Source organism: Xiphophorus maculatus, chromosome 10 (genome assembly GCF_002775205.1).
Source record: "Xiphophorus maculatus strain JP 163 A chromosome 10, X_maculatus-5.0-male, whole genome shotgun sequence".
NCBI classification, from domain to species: Eukaryota; Metazoa; Chordata; class Actinopteri; order Cyprinodontiformes; family Poeciliidae; genus Xiphophorus; species Xiphophorus maculatus.
The window spans coordinates 15,683,624-15,709,117 of NC_036452.1; the positions used below are offsets into that span (position 1 = coordinate 15,683,624).

A 25,494-nucleotide genomic window follows, 5' to 3' on the forward strand; every position below is an offset into this window, starting at 1 on the left:
TGACTTCAAGAGGTAATTCATGCTCCATGGTTACAAATGATGACGAAATAATGGTCGTTAGGCTCCAGTCAATGGTGCCTCCCCGCTGCGCCCCCGAGAGCCGCGCAGGCAGCGAGCGCCATCTGCTGGACAATGGCGGCATCGCTGCGAGGCCGCGCGGAGTCCATCCATCATCTCTGTAAACCGGCTCATAACAACAGGCCACAGCAGGCTCAGGTAACACATAACAGAAAGTTTATCAGCCCCGCTGTTGTCATGTTGCGCTACAGTGCGTCGAACCAGAATTTATTTCACTCTTTGCTTTGATGTTATATCATTTTATGGGCCTTATGGGTGGCATGAACGGCAGCAGAGACGCCACGGTAATGATAATGAGGGCAATAATAATATTTTTTTTAGGAAGAATGAGAGCAGATTTTGCAGATTTACATCAAAAAGCCTTTATTTTTCTTATATATACAATTCCCCTAAAGAAAATATTGCACACAATATCCAGATGTGCATTGAACACGTGGGACAACAATAAATAACATTTGTACAAATTGAACTCATCGGTAAACAACAAGCCTAAAGACTATATCACAGAGTCACATCAGCGCAGCTACACAACAAGGGACAAAATAAAAACCTGCTTTAATGGCACTGAGATTAAATAAAGGTGGCGCCCAGCGGGCCGATAGTGATGAGGTAACAACACTGAGAACTATAAACACTGGGTTTTATTTACAGTTTGGCGGTTTGTTGCATAGTCCTCTAAAATAAAGACACGAGCACAAGGACAAACAAACAGAGGAGGACCTGATAAATGCGGACAGAGTCACCGTGCAAATACTCAAAGTCACTCTACACGTCTCTAACGTGGGGTTTCTGCAGCACTTCTTATATCTACAAAGAATTTATACATCATTTTATGTGTACACACGCACACACACCCGCACGCACACACACACACACACACACACACACACACACACACACACACACACACACGCACGCACACATTCAAGCGTTTCTTCTTCGTCATTTTTTTTTTGTCTCAGAGTCCCCTTTGTAGTTTAGCTCTTCTTCTCCGCCTGCTCCTGTTCCTCCTCCTCGGCTGTCTTTGAGGGATTCAGGAGTTTGTTCTCCTTTTTCCACTTCATCCTGCGGTTCTGGAACCAGATTTTGATCTGTCTCTCCGTCAGGCACAGGGCGTGGGAGATTTCTATCCGGCGCCTCCGGGTCAGGTAGCGGTTGAAGTGGAACTCCTTCTCCAGCTCCAGGGTCTGGTAGCGGGTGTAGGTCTGCCGGCCTCTGCGGCCGCTGCTCCCAAATGGGCCTGCAATCCAAAATAAATAAATAAATAAATAAAAGCACGAAAACTAAATTCACCTGCAAATCATTAAAACTACAAAGGGAGATTTAGCTTAGATAAAATAAAATAACAAAATGACAAAATGACAGTCATGATGAAACTTTGCAGATATTTGACTGAAATGTGTTCGCATATTTGTAACGTTTTCTTTCTTGATTTGCGTTTAGCAGACTGCAAATATCTCACTAAGACGATATTTTGGAAAAGAAAATCTATATTTTATAGTAGGATATCATTCCCCCCACCCCCCCCGCCCCCCCAAAAGGACGCAATATAGTCCATCCATGTAGAATCATGTAAAATGACATTAAATCGACCCAGTGTGGGGTGAACTCACGTTGTTTACATTTTAAGCTATATATCTTCTAGTGCACGTCTCTGACAGTAATGCACTGTGGGTAACTATGAAAATCAACCTGCTGTAAATTATCTCGATCACTCGTCGTCATGTGCATCTTTCTGTTATTTCATGCATGCTCAGTTGGGTTTGTTTCTATTCGTTCATGCATATATATATATATATATATATATATATATATATATATATATATATATATATATATATATATATATATATATATATATATATATATATATATATATATATATATATATATATATATATATATATATATATATATATGTACTGCTGTTGAACACCTGCGATTTCATTCTATAAATAATACGTCTTTTAGTTCTATTCTATTCTATTCTTTTCTATTCTAATATGATACTTGAAGATTTTTTGTCTTAAAATCTGAAAAGGACCATGTGACACGGGCTTCGTGCAGGCCCAGTCAGTGCGTGCGTTGCTGGGTGCGCGCGTGCAGTCCGGTGTTTGCGGTCAAAACTGCGATAACGCACGAAGATCAGCACATACAGTCCTTATCTAGTCTTCTGTCCGGCTTCCACGCGTGCTTAAACTTTGCAAAGTTGATACATAAAAAATATATATTTTTTAAATTTTTATTCTTAACATAAGTGAGGTTAAAAAAAAAAAAAAAAAAAAAAAAAAAAAAGGAGCGCGCGCACTCACCGGCGGAGCAGGCGTTCATCCTCTGCATCCAGGGGTAGATGAGAGTGGAGGACTTGTCGTCGATGCTGCCGCTCATGCTGACAGCTTGCTCCGCGCACTCCGCCTTGCGCTGCTGGTGCTCCTGAGTGACGAACAGCGGCTGCTCCTCGCGGCCGCTCGAGAAGGCGCACGAGCCCTCCGCGTCTTTGTAGAACGTGCCCACGGGGTTGTAGTCGCACGGCGCTCCGCCGCCGGCGGCAGCGCGGCCGTAGATGGCCGCCGCCGCCGCCGCGCCCGACTGCTGGTAGTAGGAAGCCGGGTAGACCTTCTCCTGCATGTTGGCCGCTCCATACGTGGCCGCGTTGGAGTAGTGCCTCAACGGGTCCGTGTATCCCGAGGAGTAGAGCGGTATCTGACCCAGGAGAGAGTCCTGTCCTCCCGGTAGAGACACGGGGAAAGTTGAGTTAACGAAATAGGAACTCATTGGGTGGACAACGGGGTGTATTTACTCCGGAGGAATATGATTTGTTGTCTTTTATAGTCCAAGTGCTTTTGCCATTACTTTATCGGAGATTTGGTTTTTGCTGAAAGGGGGGCTGTGAGGTGCCACCGGATACAGAGGGGAAGTGTACCATCTGATCAACCTCTGGCCAATCACCGCCGTCTGTGCTTGCTCTATTGCACCCATGGGGGGCTCTTGTTGCGCACAGGAGTCCCCGGTGAATCGAAATGAAGCGCTCGAGCCAGTCGGTCTTTACGCGCGCTCACATAAAGGCACACTTTAAACTCACAGAATTGCATAATTAACAAAAAACAAACATACAAACAAAAAAGAAACACGCCATTTGTTAGACCCAAAGCACGCGCAGGTATAAGCAAAAATCAAAACAAAACAATTATCTCTGCTTTACTCTCCCCTCTCAATTTCCACTTCCGCCCTATTAATTAACCCACTTTGATCAGAACCAGGGCGGTTAAACACTTCATTCTCAATGCAGCGTCTGAACAAGCGGCAACTGACTGGTCTCATCTCACGCTTTCGTTTCCCTAAAGGTGCGCGTCCCCTGCTGATGTGTCCAGATGCGACTCTGACGTGCAGGGAGCCGCACGCAGGAAGGACTCGCTCAAGCGCCATCATCGTCACCACCTTCATCCCCATCGCAATTAACACACACCGACCGAGTGCACGGCCGTCCCACAGGTTTAATAAAAGAAAAGGTGGGCTAAGTTTCAGGTATGTGCATCGCTTCGCCACATGCATCGGCGTCTGTTCGCCTGATGGCAACACAAATGTCAAGATCAAGCAACTAAATCGTTGCGTTTTAGTTCGTTTCAATCTTGTGGGTCAAATCCTTCGCTCTCAAATGAAAACATGCGGATTTTTGCATGCTGAACAGAGGAGTAAATAAGTAAATAATTAAATAAATAAACAAAGAAGAACACTCAAGTCAATCCACGCAGTTAAATGCTAATGATTTAAGTTTATTCGAAAGGGAGAATAACGAATATCTCATATTTATCACAAAATTAATCAGAGCAACATTTGCAGCAGGTTTATATTTTCGCTTATATAAAAAAGCCTCCTTCTCTCTCTCTCTCTCTCTCTCTCTCTCTCTCTCTCTCTCTCTCTCTCTCTCTCTCTCTCTCTCTCTCTCTCTCTCTCTCTCTCTATATATATATATATATATATATATATATATATATATATATATATATATATATATATATATATATATATATATAACTTCTTTTTTTTGTTAGTTTTTCTTTTAAGAAAACTTATGAAAAAACAATCGAATAAGATTTTTCTGCATTACATCCAATGAACTTTTGTTTTCTTTAAACATTTTGCAAGTGTATTGTTCAGACTTTAAAGGGAAAAATTATATATTTTAGCATGTTTCAGTGGACGTAAAATCCTAAACATTAATAACTGTTTTGTAAAAGCATGAAAAGATTCTTTTTTTTTTTTTTTTTTCTATTTTGAATCAAATTTTGAATCAATTTCTGGTTCTGAAAATAACGCATCGACGCGCAGCGGAGGCGCCACAGCAGATGGAAACAAATAAAAATAAAAATGCATTCAGGAAACCGGAAAAGATGTGAATTTAAAAATCAGAAATAAGGCAGACAAAGGTTGATTTTTGTCCAAAAAGAGATCGAAACTGCTGTGAAAGACAAAAGCGCAATGAGGAGACGGTGGTGCGCCAAATCACCAAAAAGGCTCTAAACGTGTTTTCCTGAAATAAACAAAGCAACAACAAACAAACAAACAAACAAAAAAACCGGGGGAACAACAAAACACGATATAAAGAAACAGAACAAGTTGTGGGCAAATTAGGTTAATCTCAAATAAGAGACCCAGTGGTGGCGCGGGGCCTCCATGACCCTCATCTTTACCTTCATCATCATCAACAAAGTCAAGCCTGTGGCCTACAGCCACAAATTTCACTCCGTCAGACTCCGAAAAGGGCCTCAAAAGCCAAACCTTTGCTGCAATTCCCCCTCATTTCAGCAGACAGATGTCGGCGGTTGGAGGCGCTGCAGCACCTCGGGGGTTAATCAAAGTAAGCAGCTGCGTGATAAGGGCACCAACAGAAAGAGAAAACACGCTCGCTGAATAACTGCCCTTTCTTAAAGGGGAGCTTTTCCCCTTCCCCAGTCATGTAAACACCAGGCCTGCAGTGACAGCTCAGCCGCAGCAGCAGCAGCAGCCGCAGCAGCAGCAGCAGCAGCGCAAATCAGAAGCAGGGTGCCCTTACCTTTGTTGATAATCCATCATCACCAGCGTGGCTGCCACTCCGCTGGAGCTCCTTTCGCTTCCCCCCCCCCCCCCCCCCCCCACACACACACACACGCACACACACACACACACACAAAAAAAATCTCCACTTTGCCTAAGTGACAACTTGAAAGTAATCCCTCCATCCAGAAGTGTGCTGATCCCTCATTTCCAAAAGCCACAGAGGTGCAGCTAGATGAACATGGCGCACGATGGAGCAAGAGGCGCCATCATCCCTCCAAAAAAAAAAAAAAAAAAAAAAAAAAAAAAAAAAATCACACGGCGAACAACAATAACAGCTTCAAGTGATTCAGCTCACGGAAGACTCGGGGAAACCGAACATTTAAAAAAAATAAATAAAAAAAAAAAAAGGAGGTTGGGACTGTGAAACAAACTGTTATAGGTGAGTGAGCGGTGCAAAAAACAGCAGCTGCATTATAACCTCATGGGGAATAAGTTCCCATTCCTGCTGGCCACATGACCGCCACGAACCAATCCCAGAGCCGGACGAGTCGTAAACTTCCACGGGAAAGTTGTAAATTTTCATAAACCGCAGAGGTTTTTTTGTGCTTCTGGACGAGGTTTCCCTTCGCCATGTTTGTTCTTTTCTCTCTCTTTTTTTGTTGTTGTTACAAAGCAGGAATGCTTGGCTGTAAAGTGGCATTAGAAAGGAAAGTGGAGATGTTATGAGGTGAACAGGAGGCGCGCTTGATTCCTCTGCTGCTGTGTGAAAGGTTTGTTTACCTTCTTAGAGCTCTGCTCTGGACTCTGTGCGCCAACAAATGCGTCACAACTATATATATATATATATATAGCTTTACTGCTTATTAAAATTATTTGTTGTTTAATTTACGATGTAAATATATTTGTGTTTAGAATTAAACTACATGATAAAAAACAAAACATATATATATATATATATATATATATATATATATATATATATATATATATATATATATATATATATATATATATATATATATATTCACAAACACAGAATTACTGGTTTGGTCAAAAACTGAAGACATTTTCAACTCAATTACGTTCTGCAGAAAAAATGTAAACAAACATTTTCCCAAAAAATTAAAAAATAAAAATATCACTACTGACTCATTTATGGGACAAAGTCTGAGAGAAATCTCTTTTCTTTTTTTTTTAAAGTTCTTGTTCTTTTCAGGTCTCATTTCCGTTTTTGCTTTAGTCAGAGCGCATCTTTTCCGCTGGCCTGCTGGTGTTTTTCAGCACTAAAAGAGGATTTCCGACGTTTATAGACGCAATAAAACCATAAATTCCTTGAGTGCCTCTAGTAATTAAAAACTCTAAAAAAAAAAAGGACTAAGTATCTATTTATTTATTGAAACACGAAGTTAAAAAGAGTGGGGAAAAAATGGATGCATTAAAGGCATTCCGAACCAAAGTTGTGCATTAAATCTTGTTTGAGAACTCCCCCTAAAAAATAACGAGTGAAAAGGAATTGATAAAAGTAGCCTAGTTTTCTCCCAGAGGCCCACAGCTGCGCGGGGATAGTGGCGCATTCAGCTTAATAATAAATTCATAATTATGATAAACAGACAGCGAGGCCTGTAAACATTTCTGCTGCAAATCAACCAAACAGAATATAGAGATGTTTAAAATGCACCTTTTTTTTTCCCCTCCACCAATTTTATCAGAAGTTTGTTTTGCTCCAGTCATTTACAGAGCTCTATGAAATTATTTTTGATCACCTTTTGGGCTTTATTGTTTTTATAAATTGCGGAATTTTTGATTATTTTTAACAATTTTTATAGAACCATCTAAATCTTTTTGTTTTTACTTTGTTGTTATTCTATTATTATTATTATTATTATTATTATTATTATTATTATTATTACTAATAATAATCTCTGTGTTTTCCATTTGTAAAGCAAACAAAGAAACTTTGTTTTTTTAAACTGTATGGCCTTTAAAAACAACGTGAAGAAGAAAAAAATAAATTCAAAAATTTCAACAACAAAAAAAATAAAATTTAAATATTTATCTTAAATGCATTTATTCTCATAGTTATCTTTTTGGAAAACAATGACATGTATTTTCTTACAATTAGCTCATTCAAATGTATAATCAAATTCATTAATTAGTCTGTTAAAACGGTTTCAATGGCGATTTTCAAGCATTTTTATATTGTCTTGAGGGGCAAGCAGAACATGTGACATCAATGTGGTTGTTTTTAAAGAATTATTTTAAATTAATCAAATAACACTTCAAGAAATTCTCTGATTTCAATAACCCAGTTTCTTTATTTAAAATATTCTCAAATTAAATACATCTCTCTTTTTGAATATAGCAGATAACTGATTTTTTTTTTTTTTTTTGTCATGGCACTCAACGAGGGTTTTATATGATATAAAACTTCATATTTTTGTGGGCCGTTTTATTAAAGGAGCGTAAACTTGAGCTTCGCAGATATAAAATCCATTACAGCATTTTTTCATACAGGCACTGTGTATTTTACTATAAATTCACAGTTAAATATTGCTCTGCCTCCACCACCCAGGTGCTTTAACAAATCCTGCACAGATCGCGCTGCCCCGTCTGGATCTCCCGGTTCTCCTTCGGGGGGCTTCAGAGGTCGGTGGCCCCGCTCCTCAGAGTCTTTTATAGGGCCGGGGGACTGTCCTGGGGGAGCTGTGTTCGACGTGAGAGAAGCCAGGCCTCTGGAGCAGCGGGACGCGCGTGGAGACGATGAGGAGGCTCGGCAGGTCTGCGGAGTGGTTGGACGAGTGCAGACCCGTCTTGGGGTTTATGACGGGGACCTTTCCTCTGGACTTTGAGGCGTCCATGGTTCTGTTAACTGAAAAGAGGAGGAGGACAATGAAAGGAGCGCCAAACAAAGGCTTCCAAGACCGCGCCTCGACCGATTCACGCAGTTTATCATTTATTTGTTTATGTATTCACGCGGTTATGAACAAGCATCGATGGAGTCGACGTTAAGGATTCAATTTTATTCCACTTTTTTCCTCCCTCCAAGACATTTTTGATCTTAGGAGTCATTAAAAAGCCATTTCTGTTGTTGTTGGGTTTTTTTTTTTCAAACAACAGAAAAGAGAGAACGCGTATATACTTCATCAGCTGCTCTTGGTCTGAAACACGTGGGTCCGATGTGCCGTGTCGGGACTGGACTCTACCTTGACAGGGTCCCGGGTGGGTGCCGGAGGTCCGGCGCCCTTCTCCCATCCTGTGGAGGCTCTCCACGTCTAGTTGCAGGCAGGTGTGCTCGTTCAGGCTCCTCTGTTTTCGATGTGGGACAAAAGCAAATACTTTTGAGTCATCATGCGTCACTGAGACTGGCGCAACAAAACAATCAGGAATGTCCTTTGAATTATGTCACAAGATTATTTGCAGCTCTGCAAATAATCTTGTGTACGGCTTGAGCGTCCACGAGGTGTGGACTTGACTCCGTCGTTTTGATTTTCCACAGATGTTCTCTTTAATCACAGAGCTGCAGGGCTGGCTGTTCAATTCTCTGCCATGTTTTCAGATCAAGACATCAAACTTCAAAATGAGGAATGAATATTTGAATGTTGTTAGCTTATTTGATTCGGGTTGTTCTTTGTCATGAACACTGAAAAATGCTCTCTTTGTTCATATATATATATATATATATATATATATATATATATATATATATATATATATATATATATATATATATATATATATATATATATATATATATAAAAGAATATATATATATATTCTTTTATATAAAAGAATATATATATATATTCTTTTATATATATATATATATATATATATATATATATATATATATATATATATATATATATATATATATATATAAAAGAATATATATATATATTCTTTTTTAACACTTTTTGTCAAGTGACACATTACTTATAACTAACTTATCTGTAATTGCAGTTATTTTTGGAAGGGACCAGGTTACAGGCATTAAACTGGGGACAATCAGAAAAAATGTTTCCTAAAATATATTTTTTAAATGAAATTGTATAAAAAGGCAGATTTATCATTATAATAGGAATATCTATTAAGGATTGGCTTTATTTAAAAACTATCAGATTGATTCCTGATTGCCGCTTGCTTGAATTTTCCTGCATGTTTGTCATATTACCACCACAAATCTGTACTATATTTTAATAGAAATGTATTTTTTTGTGCCTAAATTAAATTGATAAGAAAATAAAATCTTTTTATAATATATGTTTTTTTTTAAGTAAAAATCTTATTTGTATGTATCTTTGATGAACCACCTTTTGTTCCCATTACTTTACACAATTATAGAGTGACTTTTTCTTTTTTTTTTTACCAATTCTTCTTTGAGAAAGAAGCTTAATCAGCTTGACTTTGACTGGGCCATTTTAAAATTTGATCTAAATCCTTCTGCTGTAGCTGTGGCTGCATTATCCTGCTGGAAGGCGAACCTCTGCCTCAGTCTGCAATCTTTTCCAGCTTCTGGAAGGTTTTCTTCCAGAATCGTCCCGTATTCAGCTCTATCAATCTTACCTGATCTGTTTCCATGCCTCTGCCGAATAACGCTGCCATGATGCTGCCATCGCCATGTTTTAAATATGACATTCAGTGTGATTTTTCTGCCACAAATAGTTTCAGTTTATGGGGACGACCATGTCTTGGTAGGGTTCCGGTTGTATCACTCTTTTTCTGAAGAGTCTTTGTATATTTTATCACCTAAACCTGCTTTAAACTCATCTGCAGCAACTTCAGCTTGGTTCCTTCATCTCCATGATGCTGTTTGTTCACTAATGTTCTCTAGCAAACCTCTGAGGCCTTCACAGAACGGCTGGGATTATACTCTGGATTAAATTAAACACAGATTAACTCTATTTTAAGTGTCTCTTAAAGGTGACTGTTTGTACTTTAAAGCACAAATTAATTATTTCTTTAAAATGATAAAGTCATCTTTTCAATATTGCAATCCCCTCCTGTTGTAGAAGCGTATATTTCCTGCACAGGGAAAGCCGAACAATGCTACCACGCTGTGTGCTTAAGCGCTCTGGAGAGAAGAGTTTGAAATTAAATTGTATCTTTATAAAAAATAAAATAAAATAAAAAAAATTGGATCACTTTAGAATAAATTGCAGGTTGTGGTGGTAACGTGACAAAATGAGAAAAGAAAATGTGTGAATTCTTTCAGAAGGTGTGGTGTAACTTACCTGATATCTCTGTTTATCAGAGTAGTGTGTTAGGAAGTTTATCTGCAACACAAAGGAACAGCTTAATAAATGAGAGGGTGAATATTTTTACATCAACAGTTTTGTCTGTTCCTGGATCTGAACTCACGTCTCTCCTCTGATGCTGACTCTGACAACCAATGTCTGTGGAATAATGGTAGAGGCCCCCTCCCTCTGCCCGGCTCTGCAGCAGCTCATGGACCTTGTCCACCACCCCCAGGCCCTCCACTAGTTTTTGTCTCTGGAGCAGGGACTCGTGCCGCTCCTGCTCCTCCTCCTCGTCCACCTCATCTTGGAGGTCTGCAGCTTCTAAACCCACAAAAGCTCCAGAAGTATCGGACTGCAGAGACACAGAAAGGCGTGATTTAATTTTGTTTTTATTGTCTCGGCCTACGTTTGTAATATATTTGCATTTGGTCTCACATTGATTGATTGATTGAAACATTGATCCGCCTGATTGTCCTAAAGTGACAGTAAAAAAAAAAAATACTTCAATATAAAATAAGAGTCATCCAATAAAAAAAAATATATATATATATATATATATCTGCAAAACATTTAGCTTCTGCAATTTAAATCTGGTAAGTGAGCATCAACTGTGTGAGGGGTCAGCCAGGAGAGCAGCCATTCATCTCAGGATGCAGGCTCTGTGGAGCCCCCCAGTGGCCGCATGTGGACACTGCACCTGAGCGCCAACGTGGGGCAGATCCGAAGGCAGCAGGTCACGGGGAGGCTGCGTTGGCGCTTGCCGGGGTTTGCTCCTCTCCCCTGCCGTCTCCCCCTGCGTTTCTCTCCTTCTGTTCACCTTCAGGTGGCGCTCATTCTCCTCCTGCTTCAACCGCAGCTCCTGCAGCTGCAGCCTGGAAACACAGACGCAACATCACGCCTCAACCGAAACATTACCCATTTATTTCATCTAAACGAGGAGAGAGATTCAGTTTCAGACTTGAGGTCCTTGGCTATGCAGGTGCATCTTGAGAAATCAAAAATACATAATAAACATCACCCAAAAAAGTTTGCTTATTAATTTATTTATTTTTCCCAAAAGGTTAAAATTCGCATACGGACTGATATATTTCAAGCGATTATTTTTTGTAAATTTAACACTTATAGTACAAAGACAAAATTAAGTTTTTGTTCGTAAATTTGAATATTAGATTTCTGTAATAAAATGAGTTTTAATACAGAAATGTCTGTATTTCAGTTTGGCATGTGGGCGATCAACCTGAGGTTCTGCTGGGTGTTCGGGAAGCCCAGATTTGTTTTGTATGAACCTTCAGCTCGTCTGGGTTGCTGCTTTCCTTGTGATAAAGCTGAGCGGACCAACACCAGCAGACGAAAACCAAATCCTTTCGTAATAAAAATCATTTTTATTGTCCTGACCCGAGGTTCTTCTTTTCTGGGAAACTGAATTTTCACAAAATACTTTTACAAATCCGCCATTTTCACAGGGCATGTAGTTTTAACAAGGGCAACATATGTCAGGATTTTAATTGAACAATTTTGAATAACATAATCACATAGCAGAGCATCATCAGTGAGAGGATATCCAGCTAATGATTCCATTTAAATTGCTGAAAATCACATCACAGACGATGTACTGGAGTAGGTTTAATTCCTCCATTCTTTTCAGTGGGTGGTTGTTACAAAGACATGGATACAAGTTTTAATTCTTCTCTCATTTTCCTTCTACGAGTTATATCTTCAGTTTCTTGAGAAGACAATTGAGTGAGGGTTAAACTCCCTTATTTACCAGAATTTAGGTTTCAGCTAAACCCAAATTCCACCCAGTGGCTCTTTAAGGACAAATAAACAAATCTGTTTGCAATATATGTGAAATTAAAGGTGTAAATGTTTATCATGGGCCCATTTTCATACATGAAGAACAGCTGGCATTTTACTTGAGGTTCTACATTCACTGCACATATATATATTTTAATTTAAGCAGATTTAGTTTTCCTCTTTTCTCTCCTGACCTCCTGACCTCTCTAATTCAGGATTCGTCAGAAGCAGTACACCCTCACGCTGCCCACGCTTTCTTTCTGCCCACGCTGCAGTTACCTGGCACACTCCTCTCTGGCCTTGGACGCAGCCGTTTCCTGGAAGAGCGAGCTGCTGTGTTTGAAGTACTTGTCGTATTTCTCGCCCCCGTCTCTGGGGTAGATCCGTTTAAAGCCCCCCAGGTGTTTGGCCTCGTACTCCTCCATCTGTTCCACCGTGGCTGCCTGGCTCTGTCGCAGCTCCTCTGACCTGGCGGCCGAGCACAAATGAGCGCAGTAACACACACACCCGCACCCTGCGTGTCCACTGCAAGCCTACGATAACGTGTGCGTGTGTGTGTGTGCGACCGTGGAGGGAAACTCCACGCCTCATTTCCTCACCTGGCCTCTCTGGAGCGGTTTTGCTGCAGCCTGTCCTTCACCCTGCGTCTCTCCTCCAGGATGATCTTGCGTCGGTCGCAGGCGCTCAGGTTGATGAGAACCAGAGTGTCGTACAGGAGCGCGTCCTTCACCTCCCGATCCAGCGGAGAGTCCGTGGTGAAACTGGGCGAGTGATTAACCTGGACGGAGACAGACACACTGAATGTTTTACTACGTCAAACAAAATTATGGAGAAACATTTTCACTTCATGATTTACCTACAAATTGCTTGAAAATCAAAAAGAAAGTAACAGGATTGGGTTTAGAGTAGGGCTGAATGAGATGAATTGATTATTAAAATAATCAGCAACTAATTTAGTAATCGATTAATCGTGAACTAGAGAATACAGGCTCAAAAAATGGCAGTCTGCTGAAAGAGCAACATGGTTAGAGCAGTAATTAAGCCAAAACTGTGCTTAATACATATAGATATACATTTTGAATTTAAGATTAAAAAAAACTTTCACTGTAAGTATGTTCTACCCAGAACTCCTCAATGGCATAGTTTTAGCTTCACCTAGTTCAGATTCTGTAAAACAAAACAAAAAAATATTAAGGACTTTTTGCTGTCCAATAATAAATTGGTTAATCCATAAAAATAAAAAAATTTCAACAGATCAGCCTGCTCAGACAACACTTCTGCTGACTTAACATTAATCTTGATGTTATAAACTTTTTATAAAGTTTTGCATTCATGAGTTTTTCTCGCTGACATTATTGTGTGATGAATGGAAAACCAAATTTGATGTTTTGAACAAAAGTCACCACATTTTGTCTTTGTTACCAGCTTCCTTGTGCTTACCTTCCTTCATTTAGATTCTTTCATATATTTTCCACGTGTAAATCAATATAACTATCGTGAGCTACAAATCCGAGGATAATTAAATAGCAGAAGTCGTAAAAAATCACACTTGTCCTTCAGGTTATTTTGAGCCTAAGCGGACAGAAAGCCATTTGAAGAGTTTTCTGTCTGTCTTAAAAGCGGGTGAGCTTGAGTTCTGACAATCTGAGCACATAGGGTTCTCTGAATGATTTGCAGATTCCACATCAAAACCGGGTTTCCGTCACCTCTCACCTCCAGCAGCCAGGGTTTGAGCCGGTGGTCCAGCAGCACGTCGAAGCCGAGGATCTCGAAACAGGCACTGCTGGAGATGTGGTTGGGAAAACACGTGTTGTAGTTGTGCTTCAGGATGGGGTGAGCAGATATCAGTGTCTTAATGATGATGTCCTCGATGTCGTTCCACATCTTCTCTGTGTTGTAGTTTAAGAGCTCGAGGTGCTTGTTGAGGCTGGACAGCTTTCTGATTGGCAGAAATCAGAACAACGCTCCGTAAACACACAGACACGCCTTCGTCAGCACAGCACCTTCTTGGCACCTCTTTACCGTTTGCTGCCACAGTTTTCATCGCGGACAAAGTTCTCACTGTTCTTGTTGATGGAGTAGTTTGTGAGATGCATGCATACATCTTCCTGAGGTGGCAGAGCAGAGTTCAGTTTCACACATGGAGGAAGGCGCTCTGGCCAGACTAAACCTGCGATAACAAGAGTTCTGACCTCCAACAGAAAGACTCTAATCAGTCTGCACACACTGCATCTACCTGTATATATTTCTACGCCTTTACTTGTAAACAATGTTGTTTTCATTTGACCTTGACTTCATTTCATTTGGAAATATTTCAAGGCTAGTTACCCTTCGAAAACGAGGAGCATTGACATCACATTTCACGCTTCTTACCACGTTGCTTTGCATGGGCTCGTTGTACTTCCTGGTGCAAAAGCGAGCCAAACCTTCCTTAAACATGAAAATCCTGAACGGGTCGCACGACGTCACCAGCACATAGACCCTCAGGTCAAACTTGAATCGGTCAATTATGAATGGCTGGAGGAGAAACAGAGGCCAGGATTAGGGCTGAAACGATTAATCGGATTAATTGTGATAAATGGATGATTGAAACAATCGTCAACTGATTTAGGAATCAATTAGTTGTTAACTGGAGAATACAAACTCAGAAAAAGGGGATTTGGTGAAGGAGCAACACACTCAGAGCAGTCCAGTTGTTAAGAGGTTAATCTTAATAATAATCAGGAAAACAACCCTACATTGTTTTGATGTGAAGTCAAGCAGAAAGTCCTAAACGCTTCACATGCTGATGTTAGAAGTATGTTTTAGCTGCAGATGCATCGCTTGCTACAAATCATCAAGCATTCACTAAAAGAACAGAATGTTATTGCATTTTATATAATAAAATGTTTTCTTATTTTCAAAAGGATTGTATTTTTAATATTGTATAAAAAAATAAATAAATGAAAAATCTGTAGAACAATTTTATTTTCTGATTAATTGAAAAATCAATACCGTAGAGCTGTAGTCACATCCACAAACAACAATGTATCTTTCTCAGGCAGAAAATACAATGTAGTGCACGACTGTGAAGTGGAAGGAAAACGTTACATATTTTTCCAAAGATTTTATAAATAAAAATCTGAAATATGGGGTTTGCATTTGAACATCGACCTGGGTCTCAAGTCTCAAATGAAGGTTCATCTTCTAGCAGAACAACAGCCCTAAAAATACAACTAAATCTGCAGTGCAGTGATTCAAATCAAAGCATATCAATGTATTATGTCAAAGTCCAGACATATATTCAGCGGGAAAATCTGTGTTTATAAATGTTCCCCATGTTATCTGATTGAGCTTAAGTTGCTTTGCAAAGATAAATGGGCAAATATTTCAGTCTGTAGCTGTGTAAAGCTGGTAGAGACACATTGTAATATTTACAATTGTACTTGCAGTAAAATTCAAATAAAAGGGCACAAATTTATTTTGTAAAAAAAAAAGTCACTTTCTTCCACTTCACAGTTCTGCACTACATTATCAATACCATAAAATTCCAATCAAATACGTTGGCGTTTGCAGTTGAGACGTAGGAAAACGTAAAAAAAAAAGAAAAAAAAAAGATAAGAGGCATGAATACTTTTGCAAGGCTGTTCACAAAAGCCTCACCTTGGAGATGTAAACCTGGCAGATCATGTGCTCTCCAGGTTGTATGTCTTTACTGGACTTAGTGATGAAGATGCCTTTACCTTGGCACCCGGTATCTGGCTTACAGATGTAAGTCTTGTGTTTTTTGGCTCTGATGTAGGCTTGGAAGTCACTGTAGCTGTGAAGACAGATCGGACAATTAGAGACACATTCGAGGTGTGTTTTTATGCAGTGTGACGGTGAAACAAAAGGAAAACTTACTCTGCGGGGAGGCACCATGTTCTGGGGAAGATATTATAGTCTTTAGGGAAAAGCTTCAGCATGCGGTTCAAGTTCCTTGCCAAAAAGTCTTTGCGGCAGATCTCACTCATCCCTGGGAAATGGTTTATTTTCTGCAAAGACAAGCGCGTTTACACAGCATGAAAGGACCACCTCCACTAATATAACACATTTTATACGTATGATTATGGCCGCATTTAATTCAACTTCAAGAGGAGAACTGGCTGCAATTTGTCTCAACCTGTTAAACAGCCTGGATAAGCATATCACAGTAGATTGCAAATTAAAAGCCTGACCTGGGAGAAATGCTGGGAGCTGCCGATCCTCTCCATGAAGAAGAGGCTCTATTACAACAGAGGAGCCCCATTTCTAATTCACTTCTCTCCGGCACAAATGGAATTACACGGTTAATTTGTAAAGCTGAACTCAGCTGCCGCGGTTTGTCCTGATGTTGGCGGTAATGAGGTGCTTAGTGAAGACCGCCTGACTTAAATACCTGGTAACGCTTCATGTCCCTAACACGGTCCAGAGACACGGAGAAGTCAGTCCAAACCAGAACCCAGTCTTCATCTTCTCCCGTCTCCTTGAGGCCGTATCTGCGGGCCGCCCGCCGCACTGAGGGACAGCAAACATTAAATTACTAAAAAGATATTCTAAATGTTTCGATGATGAGACATTTCCCCAAAAACTTTGCCAAAAGGTGAAAATAAGAATAAAAAACATTATTAGATAGGGCTAAAATGATTATGTAACTATAACTTTTGATGGATGGACGGACGGACGGACGGACAGGGATGGATGGATGGATGGATGGATGGATGGATGGATGGATGGATGGATGGATGGATGGATGGATGGATGGATGGATGGATGGATGGATGGATGGATGGATGGATGGATGGATGGATGGATGGATGGATGGATGGATGGATGGATGGATAGATAGATAGATAGATAGATAGATAGATAGATAGATAGATAGATAGATAGATAGATAGATAGATAGATAGATAGATAGATAGATAGATAGATAGATAGATAGATAGATAGATAGATAGATAGATAGATAGATAGATTTTATTACAGACTCAAGAGTCCAGATTACATACAAAGGAAAGCAAAGACAATAAAAGAATTTTAAAAAGTACAATAAAAAATAATAATAATAATATATATTTTTTTAAAATTAAAAAAAAAGATCAATTTGTTTTTATTTGACCAGACAAAGCACAAACTCAAAATATTAAGGTTTTGTTTTCAACCTGTATATTTTCATTTGGACTGAGGTCAGGGTTTCTTGTTTGTTTCTATGGGTGTTGGGGATTTTTTAAAAATTTTTTCATTTAAAAATCAATATAAAATATCAAGGAGGTTATTTGTAAACATTTGAGCTTGTTTTTATATCTTCAACCATGTGTGGATCACAGAAAATTGGCAATAAATTAAAACAGGTTCTTATTTTTTTAAATTGATTGAAGTGTTGTATAATTACCTAACCTGGAAAAAAGAACAACTCAAACATCCTTAAAGGTCCAGATGATGCACAGGTGGAGAACTAAGGGTGCAAGCCAGGGTCAACAATGATTTTTTCTTAAAAATAGTCACTGCACTAACATCTAAAGTGCTTGTGCAGAATAAGTGGTAGTAACTTGTAATGAGTTGGGCTTCCCGCAATCTTGATACTGTCTACAGCAGAGAATTTGGGATGCCTCAAATGTAATAATGATGTTTTTGTAGACTTTGACACTGCAAGAGACGCTTGAAGAATGAGATAAAAATCCACCTGAAAATCTAACTTGATTTAAGCAGACAAACGTGAGGCATTTAAAAAAAATATATATATATATCAAACGTACCGCTTTCATATTTGCAGCTGGAGAGGTTGATAGCCAATCATCTGAAAGAGAAGAGAGACAAAGAGAAGGACAGACGCCTGCTTTGCGGTGTTGCCGTCTTGTCAGAAAATGCCTCAGCAGTTCACTTCCTGCAGGGACACGTACGTTTAGAAGTTAAATCCAACAAGATCAACGGGGAGAAAAATACCTCCTCTTGTATTTCCTTCTCTTCTTGGTGGTGGGTGGCGGCCGGAAGGGGATGTAGGTCTCTGTTTGGCTTTCACCTTCTTCCTCCTCCTCTCCCAGCTCGTATTTGGGTGCATCGTTGTTTGTATCTGGGCCGTCCAGAGGTAGTCCCATCCTGCGTCGGAGCAAATTGAGGGGGAAATGCTATTTGATTTTGGCGCAGTCGCCAAAAACAGTACGATTGTGCAGACGTACAATAAAAGCGATAGTTTGCAAAACTATTCATGCCTGAACCGTTCCACATTTTGTTACATTACAACAATAAATGTCAATGTATTACACTGCTAATTTTAATGTGCCAGAGCTGCTAAAACTAACCTGAGCTGCCACCATTTATCATTTTACGACCATTTCATTAGACAGCTATGCACAACTTAGCGTCTCACATAAAACCCCCCCAAAAAATTCAAATGAAGTTTCGAGTCATAACAAACAAAATGTGGAAAAGTACTAAGTGAGTGGATACTTCTACACGGTGCTGAAATATGGCTCTATTGTCCAGCGCTCATTTACATGGTTCTTTTTTTTTTAAAGCTGCCTGCTGAAGCCCCTGACACCGAAACTCAATCAAACAGAACGCAGAACATGCTGTAGGAGAGCGAATGGAGTCAAGTTTCTGTTTCCACTCATCTCATCAGATGAGTGCTACGGCTGTCAGCATGTAGTCACACACCGGCGTTTAAAAGGTGTCGCAGCAGAGCAACTAGTAACACAACAACGATGACGAGAAATAATCCAAACTCTGATTAAATCTTATAAAATCCACTCTGCATATCACAAATCTGGCCTTTATGGAGGAAAGCCGTCGTTCAGAGGAAGTCCATCAACGGTATCCTCGCTTTTTCAGTTTTCAACCACTGTTGTGCCGTGAACACGAGTCCCACCAGCAGCCAAGCGATTCTTCAACATGATGATGCCGTCTGTCACAACAACGCTTGACATTCAGATTTAAGTAGTAATTTGCTGCATTCACTCAGATTTGAACTTGAATCACTTTTGTAAAAAAAAAAAAAAATTACTTGTTGGAAAAAAAAAATACTTTTAGAAGTACTTTTACTGAGCTGTACATTTTACTTTTACTTGGCTAATTTTTATCATGAAGTAATCCACCTACTGTCAGTGAATTTTGTTAATGTTTAATAGGTTTTATATTGAAAGAAATTGATTTGGAAAAATTTATATTCTGCCTGATTTTGCTGTATTGTAATCATGTCATTTATTTGAATTACTTTCATTTTTGGTCCTTAATATGATCATGTGATGATCCATGTGACGCTGGAATTTTTAAGCGATTGATGATGTGAGAAGCCTGTTTACCAAATACTTTTTTAATATAATTTCATGGACTGTGACTTTTTACTTTTACTTGAGTAAAAATATGCTGAGGGAGCCGGAGCCAGGAGGAGGGATTTAGTGCTGTCAATCACGCTCATGTATGCACAACTCACATCCTCCCCCCCATTGCTCTCTGCTACGCTACAGCTGGTTCACCATGAATGTTCAGGCAAGTTAGTATGGCCACAGATGACGTCGGATAAATAGTTTTCCTGTAACGGTAAGTTGTGTTGGCATATTGAGCAGCACGTACATGAGCATGACAGACAGCGCTAAGACCTTCCTCCTGGCTCTGATTGGTTGTTTTAGACCGGGAGCGGTGCAAGGAGGAGATGGAGGAGCTTGATTTTTTCACATATGATCTGTCTCATACCATACTGTCACAACATGGTGACAGTATTAGCAAATATAGAAAAAACATATTTTTGTAAAGGTTACTGCAGGTTTAAGCTAATATATGCAAAAGACAGCGCAACACACATAGTCAAGATCCACTTCCCAGAACATAAGAATGTCCTAATATAAGAAACGAGCAAGGCTTCACTTGCTCGTCTCAATCTGTCCTCTGATCTGAACACAGCAGGAGCCGTGCACCCCCGTGTCCGATCTGGTGTCTTACAGGCAGGGTTTGAGGTGAATTTTACTCAGTTAACTCCTGGTAATCATTGTGACAGAAACCTGGGGTTGCTGGTGGTGTCGAGGGGGGACATCCCAGGTACACAGTGGGAGGCTGCGGTGCCAGGTAACGGTATTCTGATCCAGTGATCTGGATAATCCTGGCCTTCAACTGTGAGTGTTGCACTCGGCTGAGACGCCCCACTGACCTCAGCCCAGATTCAGTTACGGCCCAAGACTCTCCCTCAGTGTGCGGCGAGAACAGGTGCATGATCAACACCTCTGGTTTGTCGGACGAGCCGTCGTCACGAAACAATCAAAGTATCCGGTTAATGTGACGCATTCAGATTTTACTCTAAACGTTTCGTTCACAAGAATATCTGAGTTAGTGATGAATCTTTAAAAAAAAAAAGTCAAAGGAGAGTTTAGAAAATCAAAGAAAAAATATTTAATAATAGAAAAATAAAAGTGAAATATGTCTGTGTACATTTGGTAAGTATCAAGATAACTTTCCCTTGAATTGCTGCAGTCAATCACGGTTGGGTTTTGTGGGATTGATCAACATAAAGCAGTGCAAAATAATCTTATAAAGAGCAAAGAAAGTTTTTCAATTAATTAATATGTTAAAAACAGATTTGTAATTTAATCTCAGTATAGATACAGCTACATATAAATAAAGTGACAGAGACCTAACTCTGTGGTAAAAGATGTTCTCCGTCCAATCTGACTGAGATGGAGTTACTCTGTGACAAAGAACAGGGAAAGATTTCAGTATCTGGATGTGCAAAGCTGGCAGAGAGGTAACCATCCTCCTATGCATCTCTCCATTTGACCTAAATACAAACGCCCCACTTCAGATTTGAACCTGGAAGGAAAATTGAGAACAGTGTATCATTTTCCTTCAACCTCCCAGTTACGCTCTACTTAAAAATCCCGATAAAACCCATTGAAATTTGTGGCTGCAACATGCGGCAAACTGATTTTAAAAGACATACAAACAGTAGAAATAAATGGATTACTAAAATAACAGCTGTCTGTGCTGTTTCTGTTTTTATGCCCCAGTTTAATGTTTAATGTACTTCAACCAGCAACAGTTGGGGCTCCACGTCTGTGTCACTGTTATTTTCTACTACCTCAAAACAGGAACTGGGTTTCAGAGCCTCACAGAGAGACTCGAGCATTAGCGTTCAGCTTTAGCTTCAGCTCCTGTACGCTCTCAGACAACTTCTTTAAAGAGAACAGCGTTACTCACCCGTAGTGTTGCTCCTACATTGATGAGGAAATTGGTGTTGGAAGACGCTGCAGCCGTTTGTCTCCACGCCTGCTTTCCGATGGCTTCAGGAGCTTCTCAAAGTGCCACCACGCTCCACAGCAAACAAATCAGTGAAGAACCTCATCCCACCTTCACACACCACCTGAAACTAATGCCCTGCAGAAAACAGAAAAGATTCATTGTTATCATAACGGTGGCTCAGCTCAGACCAACTTAAAGGCTGAAGAAGAAGTGGATCTGGTAACCGGTTAGAAAAACCCGATACGTCTTGACATGATGGAAGAGAAAACGAGCAGGGGACCTTGACGTGGCGGGGGGGGGGGGTAAGAAGAGAGGGATAATCCCTGATGCTTGTTCACTGAAACAGGAGAGGTGCCTTTCAGCGCCGCGTGTTGTTTAGTTTAAATCTGTGCTGAAAAGCTCGGCGGTGCTGCGAGTGAGCAGTGTTGGCTGGGCTAAAATAAAGCCGGGCTCTCCATTAACGGAGTTAAAAATGGAGCAAGGCGAGAGGGGGAAAAATGTTAATCGGAAGACGTGGAGAGGAAAGAAGCAAACAAAGGGTAGGTATCAGTCAAACTAAAGAGGGACGGCGAGGAGGAAGAGGTGACAAGGAGGCCCTGATACAACTCTTTAATTCTGTAACTAATTAAGGATTAATTAATCATCCACTGATATCCTACACACATCTACGACATGCTCCGTTATGAGACGTTCAAGGTTAGCTACTAAGCTTTCAGCATGGATATTAGTTGAAACGAATCACGTTGTGTGTCTAAAGGCAATTAATTTGTGCATCTGCATGTTTGACATTGAATTAGGTCAGAAGGTCATTTGTTGTGATTTAGGCTAAGGACACAATAAGCCATTAAATTGATTCATATTTTATAAGACAAAAATAATCCTCATTTGGAGTAACGTTACTAAGACATGTTATAAAGCATGGTGAGGGCTCCTTGTCTGTGAGTTATTGCATCAATGCGGGGTATTAAAGGATTACGGGTCCATTACAGGTCAGTAGTGTTCCATAAAGACAGTTGCCAAAAGCAGATTATGTTGAAAACATCTGGATTATAAATTATAAACTCAATGTCATCACTGCCACACCTGCCACCGACAGGATCTACTTTGATTTTAGACAGACTTTTCTCAACCATATAGATTTTATCGCCTCTAAGCGCTGCTGTTCCTTCACGTCACTGCGTATTAAAACGGGAGACCAGACCTCTGCGTTATGGTTCTGAAGATAAGAAACTTATCAGACAGGTTGGCAGCTGGGGCTCATGGAAAGCACAGGAGATGAAAGTAAGGGGGAAAAAAAGAGAGAGAGTTTTAGGAGCATTCTTTGGCACCAGCTGCTTAAATGATGCTAGTTTGTTTGGAGGTGAGAAATAATATTTGAAGTGGTTAATGCCTGAAAAATACTATCAGAGGTAGAAGATGGGAAGAAGTGGTTTGGTACTATAATAAAATAAAGAGTGAAATATTACAATGGCTTCAATGTTCCCTAAGTTCATCTCTTTGCTTGGAGAAAACTTGGAACTGTTGTTTTCCACAGGTCCACGTATCAAAATCTAATAAAACAGTTGAAGGTTTTGGAGTGGCCTAGTCAAAGTCAAGACCTATATCTGATGGAGATGGAGGCTGCTCATGCTTGAAACTCATTATATTACCAATGGCTGTTGTTGCTGCCTGAGTGGTACAAGCAGTTGTCAGGTTTAGGGGCAGATTACTTTTTCCCCATAGGCTAATTGGAAGAAGCATGAGCTGAGTCAGACAGATTTTTAAAAATAAAATGCTCACTGTTGCCTTTCACCCATTTCTTAGCCTTCAGCTCTCTCTGCTTCTCACACAGACTCGCTTCCTTCTTTAAAGTCATTCTGGGACACTTTTGTCTCCTTATGATCGTTTGTTCCTCTCTAATTTATTTACTCTATTTGGAGCTGATTTGTGTCCTTCTAAAGCCATTTAAACATTATTGCGTTTTTTGTCTTCAAATCATATGTTTGTCACTTTGCATGTATTTTTTATACCTACTGCCTCTCTTTATGGTTATATATGAATTATTTATGTTTTATTTGTAGCTTTTGTTGATTCTGGCACCTTGTGGCTTATTTATGGAACCATCTTATTTACTAGATTTTCATAACTCTTGGTCTTTCATAAGATACAGGTTAGCTCAGCATTCCTTCTCCATTTTATTGAACAGAGTTTTGTTTCTTTTTTCTGTGCCAGGTCTCTATCCTCACACTTATTTCATCTCCCTTTTACAGCAGTCTTGTCTGTACTTGTGCTTCTTTTTCATGCAATTAAAAATAGTTAACTTCATGGGGTTTTGTGTGCATCACCCTCTTCTTTTAGAGACTTTTGAAAAGCATATGAATCCCTAGACCATTTTCAAATTTTCTTCTGGTTAGAACAGTAATTTTCAATTCCTATTTAGATTTTATTTAACAGACCCACACAAAGTAACACACATTTGTGACATGGAAGGAAAGTTGATTATGGATATTATATTTCTTTTACAAATAAAAATGTGAACACTTTTGTGTGTATTTGCATTCCAATAGGTCCCTCTTCAGTGTTGTCTTACTGTAAGGTAATCCTCCATCTCACTCTCGAGTCTTCTGCAGTCTCCAGCAGCCTTTTCTTATTTGCATCCACCATTATGTCAACTCTAGCTTCTACATCTCTGCTAAAGAAAGTCATTAACACACAGCATAATGCTAAGAAGTGATGCACGTTTTGCTAGAGTGTCTTGTCTCCAGCCACTAGCATGCCAAAAAAAACTGGTGTAACACTTGACGTAAACAAAGTGGTGAATTTAATTTATATGAACGGAGGAGCATAACGCTTTTCATCAAGTCCTTGCTACAGAACTGCATTGAGCAAAGTCTTCATAACTTATAAAACATCCTAAAAGCACCCTACAGTTAACTGCGCAGCCTATACGTACGGCGCCGTTACTATGGTGACGGAATGCCGACCTCTCCCAGCTCGGGCAGCGCTGGGCTAGCTCCTATTAGCAACTGACTTTTAAACGCGTACTTTCAAAGGCAAAAAAAAAAAAAAAAAAAAGTTCGTCGAAAAAGTCACATTTACCCTCCAAAAAGCGTTTCCTCCGGTTCCCGATGTGAGCCTCTAAAAGGCGCTGCTCTCTCTGCAGCTGTTCCCACGGATGGTCGTGAAGTGCTGGCTGGACGCTGAGAGGACAGTAAAGCTACAAATGTAAACATGAATCAACTCGACGGGGGTCAGATCCAGCCAATCGCGAGGCAGAGGTGAATCTCGTCTGTGATTGGCTGGTGGCTAACACACGTAAAGACAGGGGGGGGAAATCAGCCAAAAAACAAAAAGGAGGGGTGTATTTTAGATGTCTTAAAGGATTTTGAACTTTAAATTGCCATTTTAGACAGATATTCTTATTTGTGGAGGAAATTACTAAAAGTGTTGAACCTTATAATTTTTCTTTCTCTGGATAATCTCAAGAGAAAAACGTATGTTTCTGTCTACGAGTCATCTATTTCTTTTTATGTATTTTTCCTCAGCAGATATTAATCTGCTTGGACTATTTGGCACATTTGATTAGTTATTTAAGATTTTATTTTATTTTTTACTTTTTGACTTGTAGAAGTAGTTGTTTTTGAATGTATGACAAAATGTTATTTTGACACATACTTTTTGTTTGTAGACAAAGACTGTATTGCAACAGGTAATGCTGGCTAGAACAAAAAGAGAGAGAAATGTGATAGTTTGTAAAATACAATAAAATTTAATAATAGCGTAAACAATCTCAGAGAGGCAAACATGAAACACTGCAGAGACACTGTCTCTCCATTTTGTGATAATTCTTATTTTAAAATGAAATGTGATAGCTGTCATAAATGTAGTTGCTGGACAGCTGCATTCTTGGAAGTGTCTTCTTTTGCATTATTTTAGGAAATAGTGGCTAAACGTTGGAATAATGAAATATTTTCAGTTATAAGTCTGCCATCTAGGCAATTATTTCTTCACATTTTCATTTTGAGGACCATCACCACTATTATTCAAATAAATGTGACATTCTCGTAGCACAGCAATGGATGTATGTGTTTTCACAATTGTTTACATGTCTTGAACGTTTTGTCATTGTTTCATGACGCAACCA

The 25,494-nt window shown here is 39.7% G+C and overlaps 2 protein-coding genes across 3 annotated transcripts; both read right to left on the reverse strand.

The window, feature by feature from the left end:
• Positions 1–965: 965 nt before the first annotated feature.
• LOC102216994 (homeobox protein Hox-B6b) lies at positions 966–3,883 on the reverse strand. The gene is made up of 2 exons (XM_005817314.2): positions 2,391–3,883; positions 966–1,318 (listed from the first exon to the last, which is right to left on the reverse strand). Exons 1-2 carry the CDS (start codon positions 2,851–2,853, stop codon positions 1,056–1,058), a joined length of 726 nt encoding a protein of 241 aa, XP_005817371.2. The 5' UTR covers positions 2,854–3,883; the 3' UTR covers positions 966–1,055.
• Positions 3,884–7,624: 3,741 nt separating this feature from the next.
• ttll6 (tubulin tyrosine ligase like 6) lies at positions 7,625–24,592 on the reverse strand. Of its 2 annotated transcripts, XM_023340368.1 has the most exons (18): positions 24,450–24,592; positions 21,330–21,506; positions 18,090–18,242; positions 17,903–17,940; positions 16,543–16,661; positions 16,029–16,159; positions 15,789–15,945; positions 14,520–14,663; positions 14,169–14,254; positions 13,860–14,085; positions 12,746–12,924; positions 12,426–12,614; positions 11,050–11,224; positions 10,788–10,826; positions 10,474–10,704; positions 10,347–10,388; positions 8,319–8,421; positions 7,625–7,984 (listed from the first exon to the last, which is right to left on the reverse strand). In XM_023340368.1, the coding sequence occupies exons 3-18, from the start codon at positions 18,239–18,241 to the stop codon at positions 7,779–7,781; spliced, it is 2,217 nt and encodes a 738-aa protein (XP_023196136.1). In that variant the 5' UTR covers position 18,242; positions 21,330–21,506; positions 24,450–24,592; the 3' UTR covers positions 7,625–7,778. The 2 variants fall into 2 exon arrangements, with proteins under 2 accessions (XP_023196136.1, XP_023196137.1); XM_023340369.1 differs by lacking the exons at positions 21,330–21,506; positions 24,450–24,592 and having other exon boundaries at positions 17,903–17,943; positions 18,090–18,173.
• Positions 24,593–25,494: the final 902 nt, after the last annotated feature.

Coding starts and splice junctions, on each gene's coding strand:
- LOC102216994 (XM_005817314.2), bottom strand. CDS start 2,853: ATGAGTTCCTATTTCGTTAACTCAACTTTCCCCGTGTCTCTACCGGGA. Junction 1,319..2,390: donor GATGAACGCCTGCTCCGCCG/GTGAGTGCGCGC, acceptor TTTGGATTGCAG/GCCCATTTGGGAGCAGCGGC.
- ttll6 (XM_023340368.1), bottom strand. CDS start 18,241: ATGGGACTACCTCTGGACGGCCCAGATACAAACAACGATGCACCCAAA. Junction 14,086..14,168: donor GAAAACTGTGGCAGCAAACG/GTAAAGAGGTGC, acceptor TCTGCCAATCAG/AAAGCTGTCCAGCCTCAACA. Junction 10,827..11,049: donor TGCCCCACGTTGGCGCTCAG/GTGCAGTGTCCA, acceptor CTGTCACTTTAG/GACAATCAGGCGGATCAATG.